Source organism: Dermacentor silvarum, chromosome 2, assembly GCF_013339745.2.
Source record: "Dermacentor silvarum isolate Dsil-2018 chromosome 2, BIME_Dsil_1.4, whole genome shotgun sequence".
Lineage (NCBI taxonomy): Eukaryota > Metazoa > Arthropoda > Arachnida > Ixodida > Ixodidae > Dermacentor > Dermacentor silvarum.
This window is the reverse complement of record NC_051155.1, coordinates 183840623-183863250: the sequence shown is the minus strand read 5'-3', so window position 1 is coordinate 183863250 and position 22628 is coordinate 183840623. Positions and strand designations below refer to the sequence as shown.

At 47.6% G+C, this 22628-nt stretch overlaps 2 protein-coding genes across 2 annotated transcripts in view; one reads left to right on the top strand and one right to left on the bottom strand.

Annotated features, from left to right (window-relative positions):
* Positions 1-423: 423 nt before the first annotated feature.
* LOC119442269 (uncharacterized) lies at positions 424-20707 on the bottom strand. The gene is made up of 2 exons (XM_037707081.2): positions 20208-20707; positions 424-3785 (listed from the first exon to the last, which is right to left on the bottom strand). Exons 1-2 carry the CDS (start codon positions 20353-20355, stop codon positions 3589-3591), a joined length of 345 nt encoding a protein of 114 aa, XP_037563009.1. The 5' UTR covers positions 20356-20707; the 3' UTR covers positions 424-3588.
* LOC119440601 (probable serine carboxypeptidase CPVL) overlaps positions 12121-22628 on the top strand; it is a 37186-nt gene continuing 26678 nt past the window's right edge. Inside the window, exon 1 of the mRNA XM_037705499.2 lies at positions 12121-12542. Within this exon, the coding sequence (XP_037561427.2) occupies positions 12532-12542 (11 nt within the window). The 5' untranslated portion in view covers positions 12121-12531. The remainder of the gene's footprint in view (positions 12543-22628) is intronic.

The following is a 22628-nucleotide window of genomic DNA, read 5'->3' as shown; positions in this document are numbered from 1 at the left end:
AGAAATCTCGCTGAATAGAATCGCCACTTACAAAAGTGATACAATTATCACACCAAGAGTGACTAACGCTTTATACAGTGGTTGTTTGACACCTACCTTTTATGGCAAACTGTTTTGTGTTGGGAAACATGTTTCTGGATTAGTTTAGCAGAATGTTGAACGTAATCTATACTAATGCTGCAAAATGAAGATTTTTCTCCATGTGTTTACCATATTTGGTAAAATGGAATGCAGGTGCCAATTTTTCTATGCTTTCTTGAAATTGTAGTTTGCACATTTCTCACTATGTGTGCATGTATGGAGAGTTTTTCCTGTGTGGTAGTTGCAATGATAGTGTTTGAGCTTCATGATGAATTAAGAGTTTTTACATCACTGTCAGCCAACTGTAAGCATTATTTTCTTCAAAGAAAAGGTATGCAGTGGTGTTAACGTCACATAGTTTTTTATTGAAATAAAACAATGCTGCTAAATACATCCCAAGGAGAATGTAGCACAGACATTTATGAAAGAACGAGATGCATAAATCTATTTCACGAGAAGTACCCTTTGTTATAATACAGAGAGCACTAGTCACACTCATAGATGTCAACGATTAAGGCAAGGAACAAGAAACATGACTAGTATTTGAGTCTTCTATTGAAAATAGGCTGCACCACTAATAGTAAACTTGTATGAAGCACTCTGCTTAGATGTCTAGATACACAGAGACATCAGCACCACCAGTTCTTTCTTTGCTTCTAGTCTAAAACCCTGACTACTGACTGTGCTGTAGTTGATGCTCACCATTATACACTTGATAAAAGTTAAGTATTCTTCGTTGAGAGTATGGACAGACATTGCTAACTTCAGTGTCACCACTTGATACAGAAGAGCAGCAGCACAGACTCGTCATGAGAAAGAGTGTTTCTAGGAGACAACATTGTTTGCTGTCAAGAGTACAATAGCTACAGGACAGGTACTATTCCAAGAAATACATCTGTAACTGGTATACATGTAGTAAAACACATGGAGTTAGCGTTTCCAGAAACGACAGCTGCATCAGATACTCCATCACAGCATGAAAGTTTCAGTCCTCTTTTAGGCAGTTGAAGGCTTACTGTGTCAGCCCTACACATCTTGCATCAGGGATTTTGCATAATGAATTTAGGATTTTGTGTAACATGTGAAGGTGGGCTTGATGGTAATTCTTACAGCACTTTTCACAGTGACACAAACATGGGCTAGAAAAACAGACAATGGGAGCTCCGACTATCAACAACCTTTATTTCATAACAGTCACATACTGATATAGGGAGAGCAACCACATGACCTTCACAGACTGAAGCTGTTTACAGGGCAAGAGCGATTAAATAACATTTGCGAAGCACCATGTAGTGAAAGACGTCTGAACATTATTATTGTGTGAAGCATAAGCGGGACATGACCAAGATCCTGCACATGAAAGCATAGATTTCTTACTAGCCAGTGTGATTGATGGAATGCATAGGCACTCAGCTATTGTTGCCTTGCTATCTCTGCAGCTTCAGTAATCTCACTTAGCAATCTCTGGATGCTGACTTAGAATTGTTCTGCTAGCAGACCTGGCATGCAACTACAAGCAATGGCCTTCAACTTTATGAAAGTCTGCGATTGCTCTCCATAAATAGCTATGTGGTTGTTCAAAGTCGGTGTTCATATTTATTTCTCATCCCTGTGTCACCTATGCTGCGAAAATACAGTAGGATTTTGTGCTCCAAAAACTATCCCATCACCCGGTTTTATCACTCTCACTTGTACATGCTACAGCCTAAGCAAAAGGAGGACAAACAAAGAGTTGATATGCATTATAGGTGACTAGGTACTCATATTGTAAATAATACATTGTATAGGTAATTTAGCAGGCAGACAGTGCTGCAGATAACTGATTACAAAGCTCATGGCTGGATCGGTTACTAAAGGAAATGACACACAACATGCAATTAACAGATTTCTGCACTGCTATGGAAAAAAAAAAAAAACATTTCTCTACAGCACTATTTGCTTAATGAAATGTAAAGTTACATCAGTTGCTGCGTCCAACATAATTCTTACATGATCAATCTGCTCAGGCACTTCTTGCATGCAATCTTACGCTTCTTGAGGACACACCATTGCCTGTGAAAGTTGAGTGCATCAGCATAAAAGTTCACCCTTTATGAGAATGTCTATTGTCTATTTTATTCACTGCTACTTTATCCTCATAACTATATAGACCTACAGGGGCACTTACTAACAGTTCATCAGAAAGGGCCAGTTCATATTAACTAAACTCAGCCATAGTACGCCACATAAATGGAAATAGAATCTCAAACATCACAGTGTATTTCCATGAAAGTTCACAACCATATCTACACAGAGTTCCTCAAATCTGAAACAGTCGTTATCGAAAAGAAAACAAAGAAAACAATCACATGAGACTGGCTTGTATGACTGCAAGCAAGCTACCATATAAGCTCTATATAAGCTTATGCGCTGGCATAGTTGGTTGCAAATGATATTCACAGACAAAAATACACTACACACATTTGCAGTAAATAAACATAACCTCCATAATGTGGGTCACACCTGGACAACATATTGTGGCTGTGGATAAAAAACAAAGTTGGCCTTCTGAATGTGGCAGTATTAAAGATAGCACAGGCCGTCTTTAGCGTTGGTTATTACATCTTTCTTTAAGTCTTGCTCGTTGTATGCTGACAATGTGCACAGAACTAACTTGCCAGAATGAGGATTGTCTTTTGGTGACACTTAGACACATTTTACAGGACTTCTAGAGTTGCATCCGTATGAAACAAGACTGGAGCACATGATCTTTCATAGCAACGGCTGTGGTCAATCCCGGTGCCATTCACCTTTGCGACCTTCGTCAAGCACTTAATCTGTAAGGCCTGCAGAACAACATTCATTTGAACTAGTTTTACTTGTGTGCATTTTTGGAAATCTGGGACTGGTCGAAATAAACCAATATGGCGCTGTTTACTCGTCCTCTGTAGCATATGCTTAAATGTTTTGCTGTCTGCTACGGCAATATTCAACTATTAGCTTCCGCTGTCGACATTATGAGCATACTCCACACGGGTTCTGCATTGCAATAATCTTAAATTTATGCAACAACATAAAACGAATTAAAACATCTGCGTTAGAAAGAGAACACAAAACAGGAAAAGAAAATGTGACACCTTCGCAAGACTAAAGTCACACTCGTGCGTCCGGAACAAGTATTTCATGAAAAAAAAAAAAGCGTTAGTAAATTCCTCCTTTTCCTACAGTGGTCAAATGCTCAACCGCGAATTGCACCTGCAAACAAAACTCCGAGCCTGATTGGAACAAGAGTGAAAAGAACAATACACTGGCCAGATCCTGTGTTCAAGGAATACGCTTCATCCTCATCCACTTGCCGTCCGCGCTGCATAACCGACGGTGCACGGTGTCAGCCGCCGGGTCAGCAGCCGGCATGCTGAGACGAACGGCTGCTGCCAGTCGCTGGTTACCGCCACGAGCCAAGCAAAGGAACGGTGCTGGAGGGAGGGTCTTCGTGGAATGCGGCCTCAAGAGCCCTGGCGCACGGTTCTACTGGGATTCCATGACCTCTCTGCTGCCGTCGACGGCAGTCTGGTTGTCTGTGTTGGGCCCTCCCTGCGCTCCAGCACCGGTGGTGAAGTCGGCGCCACCCTTGCGTGTCGGGATGTAAGACTTGATCTTGCTGAAGAGGCCACCCACAGAGGCCAGCACCGATGGCTGCTCCTCTTGTGTCTCGATGCCCATCTCTGCGAATTCGGGGAGGAAGATTTAAAGAAAAGCACAGGTCCTCATGCTTTACTTGAGTGACCGTAGAGCGGTAGAATTACACGACCCTGTAATCTGGCAATTATTTACCAACGTCCGCATATGTCTTCTGCTGCTACTTTGTAATCGTTTGTGAGGTATGGCATGATCTACCGCGGCTGCCTACGAGTCTATGTCTTCTGTAGATAACAGAAACCCAAAATCACCTATGACAGCTCTTTTTGTTTTGTTGCCCTTAACACATCAAATACACATCTGAGCTAGTGTTATATAACATATAGCATGAAACTATCGATTCAAACTAACTACACACTGACCATACCATCGTATATATCCACGCATACATACTTATGGGAACCAGCTGTCGCTTTATCACAGCCACCTATATACGTAAGTCGTAATGAAGTGAAGAGCATAGCGCCATCCAGCGCGTGCAAATGCTGCCACTCCTCCTGTCACGTGCCTCCATCTACGTCACACCACTTCCCCGAGATTCATCCTCTCCCGCACCGTCGCTCTCACCCCGTTAGTGGCGTCTCACTTATTTGCCATCTTGGCGTCTCTTTCGCGTCACAACCTTTACGAGGACACGCATCGTGTACTGGTACATCAGAATCAGCGTGCCTACACCTTTGATTAAAACTGCCTCCGGGATTGCCCGCCGGTAGTTTAGCGCCTACATCACGAATGAAGGCCGGCGACCGTCCCGTACACTGCTACGGCATTAATATGAAGACTTAGCTACTTGTTGGCATGATAAGCCAAACGGACCATCATGCTCCGTGTATGCACCATGCACGCTACTCCCGAACACTGCACTAAGATCGCCTGACAACGGCTGCATGCACTGGCACCGCGCAAGGAATGCGTCTTCTCCTATGCGCAGTTACAAGGTTATGAGGGCTTTGGAGGGGATAGCGTGTGTATGTGCCATGTGGTGCACTCGCCGCCGCTCGCGACGGGCTTCAAAAGCTGTCCAAGTAACTGCGTTAGCTAACGTTAGTCAAAGCTGGCTTCTCCACAATAAGATACCTTATGCGGGGAAGCCCGCTCTCTCCGAAGAGTACCTTCATTTTGCAGATTGAAAACATATCTGCGTAACCCAGAACGCTAGCATGGAAACGGTAAGCGTGATTAAAAGTATGCAAATAATAAAAGCCATCAACTGGTACTGAACATTAGCCGTAAGATGACCTAATGCGTCGGGGATAAGATCAAATGGTGAAAGTTGATGATCGCAGTGTTCAGTGCCGGGAAACGGGGCGTCGATTGTGAAGAAAAGCGTGCATGAAAACACTCTTCTGCATTACTCGTAACAGCTAGGATACAGTTGCAGATTACAGCAATAAACCCTGGAATTATTATAACGTCAAAGAAAGAAAGAAAGAAAGAAAGAAAGAAAGAAAGAAAGAAAGAAAGAAAGAAAGAAAGAAAGAAAGAAAGAAAGAAAGAAAGAAAGAAAGAAACTGTACCCGCGGTCCACTGCTAGGCGGAACACACAATATTCCTGCAGTGAGAGCAGCTTAATTTTCACGTGAAGGCGTGCATACTAATAATTTATTAGTATTTGAGTGTCATGCGAACCGCTCTTTCCTTCGTAAAAGAAACTGAGGCTGCGTTAACCTGAATAATAATTTGCTGTTACTGATAATAGTGGTACGCCATTTGTTTTAGCCTCAACTACACTGCACGAAGCTAGTGATACAGGAGCACAGTCACAGCATACACAAGACAACCAAGACACAAGAAGCCACGCAGGGTGGTGACGCACGTGCAGGAATGTTCGCGTACAGCGCCGTTTCACTGCTTGTAACGTTCGGCAATATACTAAACGCAATCACCGCAAAGTATGATACACTTTGCGGAATAAGCGTCACCACGTGAATATGCCACCGGACAACAGCCCGCAAATAGTTACAGTTGGGTCACGTTGTGTGTGACATGCATTGCGGTTTATGATAGAAGCTTGTACACCGCCACTCCCTCAAGCGAAGCTTTTGAATGAATTGCCTGCCGAGAGTCGCTTCCGGTTTTTATCGCGTTTCTTTATTTACCGACGTACTGTACCTTCCAATACAGCACACAGGACTAGTAAGGCAAAGTACAGCATTCTATATTCTCAGGCAAAATGAAATGAAATTGAACCGACGAGCGAAAACGGTAGCGGATCGTGAAAGAAAGGAAGCCGTCGAACACACGGGCGAACATGTGGACAAACCTAAATCCTAGCCCAGTCGCGGCTGCCTGGTCACGTGCTCGAGTACAGAAAAAGTTAAATGTAACCGGCACGCGACGCTATATTTAGTGCCCCACGCAGACGCGCGCGAGTGAGGGCTGATGTCATGGCCACGTGGCCCGCAGCTTCACGTTACTGGTCGCTTCTTTGTGAAGAGACTCCGGGAGGCCGCTCACCCTTGCCCGCCACTCCGTCCTTCGTTACGTAAATATGCGCCCCCGGTAGGCATAAATGGAATGCAGTGCGCGTGGCAGGCGGTCCCGAGTAAGAAACTGCAGCTTACCAATGTCGTTAAAACGAACAGTTATGTAATTCTGTTCTGCCAAAGCTATATACTCTACTTCAGTAGGGTGGTTTGTGTCTGCGCTGTGTCTGTGTTTTTTCCCCCTCAGTCTATGTTACTTCGCGCGCTGTAAAAGTCAATGACTCTTCTACTGGACCGAAACATGGAGGCTAAGGAAGAAAGTTGAACACCATGATAGCCCAACGATCGACTAAGACGATATGGTATTAGATATGAAACATGGGTAGGTGATACTATAGATAAGAGGAATAATGTGGAGCTGGCAGGTCGCGCAATGCGTACTGAAACTAATTGCCTCGTAGTCCGTTAAAGTAAGTGACATAATGGATGCTAATTAAGGAATGGGAAGCGCAGTTGAGTGCGGCAGAAAATTAGGTGGAGCGCCGAGGAGATTCGCCGCTACAGAGTTAGTTACGCAAGACGGATGCATATACAGTAAATCCTCGTTATACCAAAATCGCTTTATTCGATATATTGCTTTACTGGAACTATTTCGCGGTACCAGCAGCAGTGCGTGCATTTCAGATCGAAAATTTCGAAGTGTAGTATAGCACCGGACTCCGTTTAGTAGGAAGAGCGAAATCCGCACGGGAACGCTTGGCGCAACACCCTTTGCGTTTCTTCGGACTAGCCTGCCGAGCGTTGCCAAGGTCACCCCGCCACGTGGTGGCGGCTCCTTGTGACTTACCAACTGTATCACGCAATGATAACCGACAGAAGAGGCAGCTGTTCACGGGCATCAGCAGAATTTCTCTACTGTATTTGTCGCCACAGTCGTGCGCGACTTTGCTTCAATATACATTCGATAAACTCGCACGCTGCTGAAGTGTACCACATCCCGCGTTATACTACGACTCTCTCATATCTATTGCGCTTTTAACAAAACACCGCTTATAACAAATTAAAATTTCTGTCCCGATTACTCTTTGTAGCGAAGGTCTATGTAATCTGATATTTCTGGAATTTCTCCGTCGCGCAGTGCACTTAAAATATGCTAATGATGACGATCATTGCGACCGTAGTGTTAACATAAAAGCATACTTCAGTTTCCGCTTATTTTAAGAGCATGGATTAGTTCACGCCTCATACGTTGCAGTGACACTGGTACAAATTGTGAACACAGTCACGTGCCAGAAGCACTTGCACACGTGTTCTGCGTTTAACCCGAGTACGCGCGAGAATGGCAGAATCTGCAGTCTCCCCGATCGCAAACTTCGATAGCAGTCCACCAACTGAGGACTTATTTTTGGCCCTTAGCCTGACGCAAACAGCTCAGCTGTGATTATAAGCGCTGCTGTAGCCTTTCTACAAGCCACTAAACTAGACGCACGGTTTTAGACATGCCGCAACGTAGTGGACCTGTATATAGGCACCTGTTTCTCTTCATTATCTTAACTCCTCTTCTTCCCTGTACCTCTCACCCCATGTGTGTGCTCCTTCGTTTTCGTAATACTTAGCGTAGTTTTCACGATATCGTACCAACCAGCCTCATTTCTTGCTTTCCTGGAACTAACTACTCCCTTCCCCCCCTCTCTCTCTTTCTGTACGAATTAGCTCGGGAAGTTGTTTTAGGGTCATGCTTAAACCAGAACAAAACAACACGACACGATGTGTGGCGATTTCTTTTTCACCTGTTTACCCTTTCGTGCTGTATTTACATGAAGCATTACTCAGTTTTGATCGGTTCTAATGACCCAAGGCAGCACCTGGACTGACAGAGAAGTCCCGGTGGAAGGGGTGCTGAATTAAATTAAAATGGCTGAGTTTCCTCTAACGTGCACCGACATCAGAGTACGCGCTTGCATGCCGCACCCACCTATGCGCGGATGGGAATTTCTAAGCAAATGTTCTTAAAGGGACACTATAGAGAAAATTTATATTACCTGTATTAGTGAATTACCCTTGTACAATTAAAAAAAACGCCTCTCTTACCGCGAGAAGAGGCTTGGTAAGCCAGAAAACGTGCAAGATGGCAACACAGGTGGTGACGGCGCCTTGAAGTTACCGGACCAGTTAGCCGTGACGTCATGGATTTTGACGGCCTCTGCTAGGGCCTAGTTAAAGCGTTCATCGGTAAAACAACATCTACAGAAATTCTGAGAATTGTCTACTAATGCGTAAGCATTCTTTGGCTCGGCTGCTACATTGCTATTGATTACTTAATTAGCTAGCTAATGCATGTCTACTCATCGCTACCAATCATCTACTATTACACTATTATAACGATTACATGAGTTAACTTGACCTGATTATGCATTTGATTTGCAGATATAAGGCGTCACGGGACCGACAGATCTTGCTGGGATACTCGCCAAAGAATGCTTACGCATTAAAATTGGCTACACCGTGTCCCAAAGGAGCCAAAGTTCGGACATGGCAAGTTTATGGAACTTTTACTGAGCCGATTCGGCCCAAGTAAAAAAAAAAGAAATTCGTGACGTCGCACCGACGTACCAGGGCGGGGCTATGGCGCGAAATTAAAATTACCTTCATTTTCTCGTCGAATAATCAAGTTATTATGGCGAAATGAACAAAAAAAAGTCACAGGCCTGCGCGGCACACGCAGCACAGTCACAGCGTAAGCAGGTGGAGCGGCTCAAGGGTAGCTCCAATTTGGGCACCACGCACAACAGGGTCTTCGCGGCAGTCTGTTCGCCTCGTTTTGACGAGAACGATCTGAACTGTCGGCCCGGCATCGACGGCGAGCTGCGGCTTGTAATGCTCTCTGCACAGCAGTCTGCTGAGTCCGATCAAGCCTTACAACTGCAACTTACATGTCGGGCGCGCCGCGTTTGCAGGCACTTTAACTAGATAGCGCCACCATACTGGCGGAGGCTCGGCAGCTCGTGAGCGCGTTGATTGCGTGCCTCGTCTGAATCGCATATCGTCGTCTGCGCCTGCGGACGCCGCGTTTGCAGGCACCTTACCTAGATGGCGCCACCATACTGGCGGAGGCTCAAGTCGTCTCCCCCTGCGTGCTAGGCTTATAGGATATTTTCCGCGGCCCGATAGCAAGCGCTTGCGTGGCTCAGTGGTAGAGTATCCGGCTTCCACGCAGCGGGCGCGGGTTCGATCCCGGCGGGAATCGGGTACTTTTTTCGCGTTTCCGGCGATAGCGGTTACGCGGACGCCGCCGGCATCATAGCGACCCGAAACGGCTATTGGATTGAGCCCATAACAGCTGACGCTATAATATAGTTTTCGAAGAATACTTTATCAGTCTGAACTGATGTAGTCTTTCTCTTTAGTGTCCCTTTAAAGCATAAATTAACGCGATCAACGCTCGCTCGTTAGTTCATTCATTCATTGGCTGCTAAGCACCGCAGCTTTCCGTTACTCCATGTTTTATAGTAATGCCGCGTTCGGCGCTATCACAATCCATTAAGACTCGTATTCTCCCAGCCGACCCTTATGATAAATTTTACAAAGAGCTTACTTTATTTTTAAATATTGGATACGAAACCTGGCACAATATACACGGCTCGACTACAATATTATGTCACAGATCGCCCGGTTCTCAATGTTCGCTTTGTACCACGAACCAAGCAGAGTATACGGTGTGTACGGCGTGTCGTTCCACAGGGTTCAAGGCGTGATGTGCACATTTGGTGAGTGAAAGTAGAGACAGAACGGTGTCAGAGGAGGTTGCCTTGCGAAGGATGACTGCCTGACGTCAGGCCCCTCATTTTCTTTTCCTTTTCTCCATGCTGCTGTATTTGGGGCAAGCGTTTCCATGTTATTATGCACGACTGCCTCTCTCTATCGTGACGTCACGGTACCGGGTTCACGTGTGTCGGCTGAGCTTGCTTCTGCCAATGCGGTGTGCACACGAAGCGGCAGCCGTAGGATTTTCGAGACTTTGTGGAACGAGCTAGCAGCAGCTTATCATACGTGAGAAGTGAACAGGGACGATGCAAACGGATCAATAAAAATAATTATACTATACATTTTTTTCCGAGAGACGCCGTGCAGAACACTGCGCAGACCAGTTTTGACTGTCTGACGTTCTCTAACTGCCCAAATTAAAGTTCGCAAGCGATATCGCGTACCACCCCCATGGATACGCGCGGGTATACTATGGCTGGAAATCGTAAGTCGCGGCTTCGTGCTCGCCAACAGAATCATAGCGGCATGACCGCACACTGTATGACAGAATGACCAATGGCATGACTGCATTACGCCATACTTACTCGCGCGAGTGTTCTGAAGAAAAGACCTTACAACACTGTCCCGTCACTCAAAAAAAGAAAAAAAAAAAAAGAAATTTGCTGTGGGCGTGGATTCGCTTGCACGTTATAAGGTTGATTTTTATGTTACCAAAGCAGCACATTGACTATGAGAAGCGCCGCATAGGGGAGGGCACCGGATAAAATTGTGCGAACCCAAAGCTCGGTTTTGGTACACGTGCATTTATGCATGCTGCTCCCATCGGAATGCTGTCAGCGCGGTTGAGAATAGAACCCACAACTTGACAAGCTCAGCAGCAGGACCGCGCAGCCACTGATTCACCACGGCCCCTCCGTTGAAGTTCAACGTAGCGTCCTGCGCCAACCAACGCTAATTCACAACGCCTGCTTTTTAATTTGTCTTCGCGCTGATAACTATACCAGATCAGTTGAATGCAGCGAAAAAGCGTAGGTGCCGCGTTTCATATCCACCAGACCAGGGAGAGTTCTTTAGAAACATTCGTAGTTCGTAGCGAAAAAAAAAAAAAAAAAAAACTTCACCGACGATTACGATGCTCCCTAATGCGAAATTTGAGCGCAGCTCTATACGTGTTTTCATTTCGCGACATATTGGCTGGCGCGGACAATCTGTCTCGTGCGGCACGTTGCAAACGGAGCGAAGTACGGCACGACTGCCTCGCTAATCTGGAGATTGTGAGAGCCAGCGCGTGGATGACGCGTGGGCGCGATTCACAGCAGCCGCGCCAACAGAGCTACCAGACGACGCGCACTACTCTGGCGCTGTCTCTTAGTCATGGTCGCCGTACTACGCTTTTCTTCTCACGCTTTCGCCATATCCCCCTCCGCTTTCCGCCTCATGGCACCGTTGCACCCTCTCCGCTTTCCTCCTCGCGTCTTTCATCCCCCGCTGCGCTCCGCGTTCGCCTTCATCTTTTGCTGTGCTCGTTCGATCGGATACGCCGCCACCGCCGCTTCCCGCAGGAACGGGCGCCTAAGAGCTGCGCTCTAAAAAAACAGACGTTGTTTTCAGCTAGGTGCTGCATTCAGCTGAATGCCAATTTCTGTTCTCATGAACGAATGAGGGAGACAATAAGGCGCGGTAGAAGCCCTGTCTTACGCGCTAAACGCTTACCTTATGCGAGAAACCGGCTATTCGCTGAGCCAATGATCGTTCCCTCAAATTTCGCCAATCTACGTATATACAAAAGCTCGCTACCCGCCGCGGTGGCTTAGTGGCTAAGGCATTGCGCTGCTAAGCACAAAGTCGCGGGTTTGACTCCCGGCCCGCGGCGGCCGCGTTTCGACGGGGGCGAAATGCAGAAACGCTCGTGCACTTAAATTTTGGTACACGTTTAAGAATCCGGTCAAAATCAATTCGGAGTCTCCCACCATACGGCGTGCCTCGCAATCGGATCGTAGTGTTGGCACGTAATATCCCAGCCGAATTGATTTATATTTGAGTTCTTTGTCTGTCACATTAAAGTTCTTTGTCTGTCTGTCTGTATGCTCACTGCTTGCATAGTCTACCACGCCGAATATACGCTGATGCGGCATGCAAGATATTTCGACAGATAGGGACACGCGGTCGCGCAGTTAGTCTGCACTCAGAGTGCGTCTGCCCGGCTGGAAAGCCCGGTACGACGTTTAAACGAACTAGAAATTTGAAATCCTGAAGCAGCGGTTAGGAAGTGCACGCGCATAGAACGTGCTCTTCAGTAGCCGCGTTCGCATGAATGCGACAGGTGCACGGCGCATCGCAGCGAACATTCAGCGCATCGTACCAGGTATAGGTGAACGGCGGCGATGCGCTATAGGAAGGCAAATCGCATTAATGCTCCGAAGAGGGTAGATCGAGATGGATAAGTCGACTCGCGTGGTGAATCTAAACGCTGGCTTATCGCATCACGGGAGAGAGGAAAATTGAGACGGCTGCCGGCGTGTGCTCTGAACCGAAACGCGCTAGCCGGAAACGGGTACCGGATTGTTTCGGACGAAGGGGGATGCACCACATGTAAGTACTGTCGTACAGTATTACCGCGTGATGCGCTAAAAAAAAAAAAAAAAAAGCGGTACGCTACTGTCGCGTTCAATTAAACGCGCCTCGTAACTTTCGGGTGCGAAAGTTGGCAGCGCTTTCTTTCCCTGTACGCCTGGTTCGGATATTCGACTCCCATGTCATGCAGGTCGTCGCAAGTGTGCCGCCCGCACTATAGGCATCATGTTTAAGCTTGATGTAGAATTTGTTCAGTGATGGAAAACTGTTCGCTGTGAGCGAGTTCGTCGTATATGGGTCGAGATGTAACAAGTACTGGCGCGCCAAATTCTTGTCTAGTATTTCCCTCGAAATTCGTACGCCGCAACCCACATTCGGAATAAACGGCGCATTTACCAGCTCTTTGAATGATAACCGTTATCAGCAACGTCTATCGATCAGCCTCCGTTCCTTTCCACGGGTCATCTCTCGCATCGATTATTACTGAGTCTGCACATCGTCTGCGCTCAAAAAGATAAACGAAAAGCAAATCCGTTCGCAAGCGGAGATCAATATCGGCATGCATTCGCGAACGTCAGCAAATAGCATTTCAGATTCCCCAGTCGGCCGTATACAGGGGCGCCAAAGCATGATCGTGCGCCTATCTTTTAGTGCTGCTGTCTAGCTATAATCGTCGCGGTTCTATTCGAACGACGCGTTAGTTCGAAAAATCCAACCCTTGACTTCACGATATACCTCCTTCGTCTTCTTTCCGGCGCACTGCGCTGCGGTAGAGAAACTGAACGTGTGACGCGCTGGTCTTAGACGACAAACAGGCCGTATTTATGGACAGTGGACAAAGTGAACTGTGGGATGAAGTGACGGTTCTGAGCTACATCAAATGATTTTCCTACGCCCCTCTTTATGTTTGCATATTTTCAGCACAACAGCAGTTAGAGGTACTTTCGGGCCCAGCTTATCCGTTGAGGCCCTGCGATAACTCCGGGATCGGCCCACTCGTTCCTCCTAATCAGCGTGCTGAATACGCTGAACAGAGGCGTGCGGAGGCCCTGGGTCAACTTCGCGCAAGACAAATCGGGCTAGTATATACACAAAGCAGTTGGCGCGCTATAGCTATGACAGTTCCAAAGGACAAGCTGCAGTCTCTTGCTATAATAGAGGTAATAGCGGATGTGGCCTGTCGGTGACCAACAGTTCATGGAAATGAACGAAAATCTTTGTGAATTCCGCACCAGAAGGCGGAACGCGCAGCTCGGAGAGCCCTAAATTCAGCCGTAATTAATCACAGCAGGTTTGTCGCACGAGCCAACACACACACACACACACACACACACACACACACACACACACACACACACACACACACACACACACACACACACACACACACACACACACACACACACACAACTTAGCGCCCGACGGTATACGTGTAAGCAAAGACCGTGAATGACCTCTTCCTTGTATAGTTGTGCAAGTCTGGACTGACTGACATCGCCTGGGCAAGGCACCTTTTCAGATATCCTGTGAGTGAGACGAACAGGCGCGTGATTTAACTTGTAGTTAACCTGCACTTTAGATTATGATGAGTTTTGCACACCAATTACTGCCACGCGAAAGTAATTGAACAATTACTAAAATGTAATCGATTACATTTACGTCACTTTCCTCGCAACGTTTATTAACATTGCACACACTAAATAGCACGAGCTGGGCTGGATCTTTCAGTGCGTCCCCAAGCAGCCCTTCACACGCTTATTCCCACATTGCTTTTAAAAATTTTTCATCGGTCATCTTCCCTCGTTTTCTTGCGAATACACCAGCGACGACGCTGAAACGTCGCTCATTGTGCGCGCGTCAGGAAGCGCAGTGTTGCAAAGTACGAACACCTTGTACACACGACTGTCATTATACGCGATGCTGGCGTCTGGGTCGCGCTACATGGTTTCTGGGTCTTAATGAAGACGCTCCAGGTATAGGGCCAATGCAAAGCCGTAAAAAAAAATCGTAGGAGATTGATCTCCTGGCATCAACGTCCGAAGTGGCCATCGCTATGGCTAAGGCCCTCAGCCATGGAGTCGTAGTAGCACCGGTTCAATCAATCGGCCAACGCCTGGCGGAGATTAATAAGAAGCAAATGCTGACCGCCCTGAATTGCCTGTTTGAACATGCGTACCCGTGAGGCTGCTTCGTGCCACCACCGCGGGCATCATATACAGTCGAACCCGGATATATCGAACCTACATATAACGAATTATCGGATATAACGAACAGGAGTAATATCCCCTCGAAAATTTGTGTAACATTTACTTTATATATCGAATTACCTATATGTCGAACTTTCTTGTGATCCCCTTCAGATTCGATATATCCGGTTTACTGTAGTTCCCGCCAAATTCAAGTGCTCAAAGCTGTGTGCCTGTCGCAGCTTATTTCACCCATCACCCAGCTCTTTTTTTTTCCATTTAATAAAGTTTTTCGTCTCCATCAAGAAAGTTACTGGTTCGATGTAATTGGTTATTAAAAAACCTAATTGAATCACAGAAAAATTGCCGAGCAAGAAAATTAATCGATAAATGACAAAACTATACAAAAATGTTACTGATATTGCAAGTAATTACACGTAATTCCTTATGTACAAGCCTGAAAATAAAGCATCAAGCACCGCCTTCCCGGCTATTCTTAAAGCATGAAGCTATCGATCTCCAACAGCTATATGTGTGGTTAAGAGTGGCGCCTCGATCGCTTCGCATGATATAACATCCTCAATTGGCCACAAAAGTGTTCGCCCTGGCGGAACTTCATTCAGTTAAGCTTGGTGTTGGCACGCAGGTTTTGTAAACGGTCGCTGAAATGAGAGTTTGTCGAACCAATGTTCGATCGAGTCGTATTTCACTGAATATTGTTGGCACAACTGGACGAGCAACAGCAACGCGGTCAACTCGACCGCTTTTTAATCGTCTTCCTGCCTAACTCAGAACGCAGTTTTCTTCCTCGTCTGAGGAGTCTTCTACGCCCCATTTCTCACACGTGCGCTAATGTTGTGAGAAACTTGGTGCTGTGACCCACATCGCCAGGGTTTCATTGTCTAACTTGTGCGCTATCCTGTGGATGCAGGGCAGGTCGACGAAATGTCTTTCTCATTGTATTTCCTGGCGTTGTCGGTCGCTTTTTGGCGTTATCGCCGTGCCAGCTTCCTGTATGTTCCTGTGACAACGCCAATTCAACGAACGCAACTGGTTATTCTTGGCCTGGCTTAACTGAACGGACAACCGCGCCCAGTGAGCTTAACACAAGATTCTTATAATTGGACTGCAAGTCGAATTGGTACCCCACTGCAATGTCGTCTTTAATGATTTTAGAATGGGCGACAGAGTGATCCAATTGATGGATCGTGGATTGCTGCCGGCTTATACTGTCTGTGAAAAAAACGTCATCAGTCGAATGAGCAAAAAGGAGAGTTCATCGTTCTTCATAAAAATAATACTGTAAAGTTAAAGCCGCGACTACTCAAATCAAACACTTGACGCCAGCCATTTGTTTAATAGCAGCGGTCATTTAAATGACAAAGAAGTCAACGATGTGCCTTAAATGTCAACGTATACACGAAGCTACAGGTGAGCAACATGTTGACTTCAACGATAAAGCGCAGAACACGACGACCAATAAACAATTAAGCAGGCTGGACGTACTACAAACAAAACATTGGTTCGTGTTCATCCTGTTCCAAACTGTATCGGGAAGTTATGTTATAACAACCCGTCCAAACCTACACCCACTCAACTGGTTGAGCAATCGATGCAAAGATTCCAAATAGCCGGTTATAACAGTTTTCATAATTATAGTGTAAACTTTTCCACAGTGCGCTTTCGCTTCGGCTGCATGTCGCATCCTTTGGACACATACTTCGCGAAACTTCAGGCGTCGTTTACAAAAAAGACAGGCACGCATTTTTGTTTTATATCATGCGCCCCGCTGCATCACGGTTCCCGAAGTGTAGTTGGATACGATCAGGGGTATCGATAGCAAAAATTTGTCGCAGTTTTACTTTTCTTTAGCGGATAGAGCTGTCGATTCAGTAAATCAAGGTGGTAAAGAATTCGCTCATGCGTGCGACAAATATATCACATTATCATGGGGATGTATATAGTTTCAAAACACGCGTTAGTGCAGCACGGCTTCGTGCACAACGTGGCATCACGGCAATCGGAGGTGTTGCCCACGTGGTATCGCCAACTACGGACACGTACACTAGTCAGGCAGTCCAGTGTAGCAGATGAACACCTCACCATGACAGTGCTACAGAAATGCTGAGAGCGTCGGGATTGTTGAACCAATCGCAGCCAGTGGACTTAGACTGAACCCTTCCATTCTGCCTCGCATCGACGCTTAATTGCTCGGTTTCGAGACAGGCTTCCACGCCTGGTGCTCAACTTTCAACCCCCCCCCCCCCCCAAAAAAAAAAAAAAAAAAAAAGAAAAAAAATGACATCGCTGAGCGAAGAATCCATGCACAGGGTCAGCCACTTTAGAGGGGAAACACTATACAGCGTTCAAGCGCTCATAGCAGCTTCAGCTTGTCACGAAGTCCTGCAGATTAATTTTTAATAGTCTTCATTAATATTGATTAATATACACATTAGACGTCGTATGAGGCACTTTTATCCCATAAAATCGAAAAACCACTGAAGTAATACTGACTTGAATAGTAATGAAGCGTCCTCCCTAAGAATAGACAACCGTACACGTGCTGTATAAAATATGGAGAGCTGTATGAAATATGGAGAAATGTTGAGTTGAGGTGAAAGGGCTAAGACCGATTTAGCGGCGCATGAGATGGCTATACGTCTGCTGTCACTGCAGAGTCGCTGGCTTTGCTTCGGTACCCATGGTGTGAGACCACCGCGTGTACCTGGCCAGAAAACAGAGTATAGTTCACTTTAGCCAGAGTATACTGGTTTCATCTTCATCATCATTATCATCATCATCATCATCATCATCCATCACCATCATCCTATATTTATGTACACTGTAGGACGAAGGCCTCTCCCTGCGATCTCCAATTACTCCTATCTTGCGCTAGCTGATTCCAACTCGCGCCTGCAAATTTCCTAACTTCATCACCCCACCTAGTTTTTCTGCCGTCCTCGACCGCGCTTCCCTAATCTTCGTATCGATTATGTAACTCTAATGGTCTCTAATGGTCTAACTACACTGTTTTACTGTAACCTGAATGACATGGCACGCGCGTCAGCGGTTTGTACGTGCCATTTTCGTCACAAAGCTACACATGCATGCATGCATTGGCGTGCGTTTCGAACTGCTCACATTAAACGATGGTATCATTACTTTGTAGCTCGCAGAAGCAGTTAAGACTGCATGCCGTCATTACCGAGTCTACGCCTACGTATTTAAATATCGAGTGTCAGTTTTAGTGTCAGTACTCCAGTACAGCCCTCGCCTCCGCTGTGAGGAACAAGAAGTGCGTAGAAGCTTACCGCCTATCGTTAAAGAAACCAGCAGTACTTGAACATCGTATACACGATAAGTTGCCTATTCTCAGAAGGCACCGGTCTAAGAAAGACCAAGTCTGTTGATGCTCGAGATTTAAGATAGCTCGGAGACCGGTGCGTTCATCGTAGCTGTCTTCGCTGGTAAACCGAAACCCGTGGCCTTGCCCGATAATGACCAGACGGCGGATGCAGGCGCAGCGCCCACTGATTCAGTTCTCTGACAGAAACCAGTCTCCCAGAAAAGATGATCTTGCAAGTATTATGGCGGCAGCGCCTTCTCCGCCCCTTTTCGTGCTTTTCGTTTCAATATCGGTGTCCTTGCACGCTCGAATCGGAGACTTCCGGCATGAACACTCGTAACAGCGTGGATTCACCCGTCGTCACTTCACCGGTAAAACCGCAGATTCGCGTTTCTTTGTAATCTTTTCTTATCTCGAGAGAGAGAGAGAGAGAGAGAGAGAGAGAGAGAAATAGAAAAAAAGTATTGCATAAGCTCGCCTGATTCAGCACGATGTATATGTCTCCCAAAGAAAGGGGCTAAGAAAAAAAAAAAAAAAGGAGAGAGAGACGACAGAAAAAGGATGCACGCATATATGGAAATATCTAGAGCAGCTGCACGTGTAATGTACCGATCAGTAAACGCCACGACGGCACCAATCAACGTTCTTCGGCAAACTTCCACGCCTTGAATCAGCTATGGACTGACAGCTTTCTGTCGACATTCGCACATATGACAAACGAATAAACTACGAGCTGCATTGAGCAGTTTTATGTATTGGATGCACGACAGGCCACTAACAACGTACGTACGTACACAGATGAAGCAGGTGTGCGTTGGTGGGCGGTGGCTATATAGGAAAGACCTGCATGCTGCGAACGCCACCGTGACGAAATATAGGCCAACTATTGCCTCTTCTCGGACCGCTCTATGTAAAGTTCAAGGTGATGCTCCACCGCAGTGCAGCCACAGCACTTGCGAGGCACATTCCTTCTCAAAGGGAACCTATGAGCAAGCTGCAGATTGCACGCTTTCACTTATTCCCCCCTTGTTAGGCCTTTCGACAATCATCCTCTTGTATATCTATTTTTTGTTCGATAACAGAAACAGCGACATACTCGTAGACGAATGACGCATCAGAATTTCGACGTACACTTCGAGTGATTCCGATATCGGGTAAAATTGCGTCTGCAAAGCGCAGTCCAAGGTCGTCAGGTATAAAATGACATGGTTTATATCCGGCTTGTATTCATTCGGCAACGTCGCGCGTTCTGGATCAAAGGGCGGTTATTGCGACAATTTCAAAACAGAAGCTACTACGTGCCCACGCATTGTAACTGCTTGCGACTAACATACGCGTAGTCAGACGCGCGATAAACCATATGCGCCGACGGAGGCAGCATATTACAAGCAAAACGCGCCGGGGACGCTTGTTCCTCGTCATGTCGCGTGTGACCATTCAACTTGAATCAAGACTGCTGATTGGGCTAGTTGGAATGTTGGATTTATGGTCACGAAAAAAATTCAGCGCGAACACAGGGGACAAGTAAGGAGAAAGCACCACACGACACCATTCAACTTGTTCAAGTGCGCCTTGTTGTTCCAACTTAACGCAAGGCAATTGACTTACGTAATGAGCCTCGCACTGCATTAGAATTTGGACGTTCTGTACCGTATATTCGCGATTAGTGCACACACAGACGGTATCGAACACGGACGGCGATAGGGCATTCATCAAGCGTCTATTAAGCAGACAGCGGTCACAACAGCGAGTGATTGCGTAACAAATCTTGCTCGCGCTGCTCGAACGCGGTCGTCTTGTCGGGCAGGTGATAAATGGGGAGTGGCCACTCGCTTCCTTTGCTTTCTCTCGGTCTACTTTTTTTTTGTTCGCTCTCTCGTTCACGTTTGCGGTCATGTGCTCACGTTTTACCGACAGTACAGCGCGCAAGCAATCAAAACACGTCACCTCGAAGCAGCAAGCAGCTTATGCGCGGACACATGCTCCACTCACGAAAGTAGAGCGCACTAAATAAAATAAAGCGGTACCTGGACTACCGCCGCCCCACAACTCCATCCCTTCCCACCCAGCCGCACTGCAATACGCGCTGGCCGCAGACGCGAGCCCCGAGCTCGTCGGCAGAGCGGACCGCGTAGTGAAAATGGAAGTCACCTCGGTTCCTCTTCTCCTCCATCTTCTTCAGGATGATGGCCTCCCATTCGGCGTCACTGGAGACCATCTTCCGCAGCTTGTCCGTCCACGTGAGGTCGATCTCGCCGAGGTCCGCATTTCCGCCGAACGACGCATCGCCCTCCGCCATCTTTGACAGAACCCGCGGCTTGCTGCAGTGCCGTCAAGCCCGCCTCGCCAGCCACCGGGGGCTCCTCTCTCACCCACGCGCTAACCCTCTCCGCTCTTCTGGGCCGTTCCTCTTCCTCCTCTTTTTTTCTCGTCAATCGAAGCGCGGCGCGCGAAATCCGCGCAGCGGCTAGCCGCACGCCGGCTTTCCTGTCGGTGAGGCCGCGCTTTTCGAGCGAGTCGAAACTGTTGTAAAGTGCGGATTGATGCGCCTCCGATAAAGCCCCAGCGCCACGCGGTTTCTCGTGGTGGAAGTTGACCGCGTGCACGGCGCTGCTTTCGTTTTCGGATCGGTGGCAGCCCGTTTCGGGTTTTGGAGGGCGCCGGGTGACGGAGCTGCACCTGCGCCCGTGCTCGCGCGCTTGCAGGAAAGCGCGCTCTATTGGTCTCATGTTGCGAGCCGTGCGGTCCGCTAAGAGTAGTACGAGTGGATAGCGTGCGACGCTTGTTACAGCTAGATAACGCTCCTATTCAAATCGGGGAACGAGAAAGGCCCATCCGAAGCGAGCGTTATCAATGCAACGCGACACTGAACGGGAGGGAGCCAGCTAGCAAACCTTATAATAGATATCCCCCCGCGAAAGTCCTTTTCTACTCCTTTCGATGGGCGTCTGTCGCTTTGAGATTACATAATTAAATAAAACTGTGCTCAGCGTCGCCGTTACTTTTCATTCATTTCATTTACTGCGGCAAGACGCCAAAGCGTGCAGAAATTGCGCCATCCGTAGTGAGGTCACTGGTGTGGGTGCATCTGTGATTACGAGTGCTACAACCGTGTCGCTAATGAGGAACACTGAACACCTCTCTATACTGATTTCGGCTGGTGGGATTCACACCGAAGGTGTTCGCGTGAAAAACACGAAAGCAAGAAGGAAATGCATAGGTAGGTCACGTGCGAAGATGTGCACTATACCGCCCGTTAAATTCAACCTTCGATATGCGCCGTATTTTGAAGAATCGACGAGCCGAAATTAACCTTCCTATACGGACCCTCGAAAAGAACGGCGGTAGCGGCATCGTCGCAGCATTTCCGGATCTCGCGGCGGCTCCTGGCGGGCAGGCGGCGACAGCAGCTGGCCGCCGCGTTCGCGAGCAGCTGCTCTTGTGCCGCGCGAGCGCCACAAGCCACGCCCGGTGGACTCAAGGACGCCCACAGAGAGACACAAACTCCACTCATTGTTTCACAACACTTCCTTGATCCCAGTCCGAGTGCGGCCTTTCGTGGCAATTATGCGTGCCACGTTCCCCCCTGGAGTGCGGGGCCGTAAACCAGCTCGGACATAACTCCGCGCCGCCCGAGTAGCGTGTGCGGGGCGCGCTTTATCACGTCTACCGCTAAGTGCTACGTTTCTTCGAGCCAAACAATGCACCAGTTGCCTTTGTCAAACGCTCCCGCGCGGGTCACAGCGTGCGCGACCTGAACTGCCACGGCTGCCGTTGGCGTATGCGGCCAGGCTTCTGTGGCATTCACGACGCCGCGAGGTTGTGGAGGGTCAAGACGACAGTTCGACTCCACAGTCCCAAATTGCTCTGGAACGTTACGGGGACACAATGCGAGCCTCAGTGCGCGGCGCGCGGCCCCCCAGTCATCTCCCGTCACATCACGCGCGCTGCGCGGCATGGGAATTTCGTCTTGACAATGGCGGCACGTGTGAGGACCTGCGTGCGAAGGAAAATGAGGGAACCCGGAGCGACTGGGCGGACATTTGAACGGCGGGTATACTGACGCGGAGATGCGCGCGGCGAAGCTCTCGGAAGACAGCTGAAAAAGATGACACCTCGCCTCTCTCCCGAACACATGCTCGCGGAGGCACTAACGAGCATAATAGCGCGCGTGCGCATAAATACAGCAAATCATACATGAGCGGAACGAAGAGGCATTGGAAGACTATAGCGCGCAAACAACGAAATGTGATTCGTCTTGCCTTCGCACTTCGGTTCGCCCGAATTTTGCAAAGTGCGGAAGAACAGCGTTACAGTAAACAGCCTTTCGAAACAAATTATAGTGGCACAGCAGTGTCCCGATTAAATATGAGCTTAGATATCTCTCCAGCGGACGCTTTGTATAAGGGTGCTTTCCTGGCTAGTAATTTATTGCGTCGCAGTGGTTTTGTCCGACTTACCTAGTCACTATGCTATTGAAAGACACAATTAAGCAGCAAAAAAAAAAAAAAAAAGTATGCGTGCTGTTTAGGGCGAAAGAAAATTGCCTTCGAGATGCAAGAATGGCGTTCT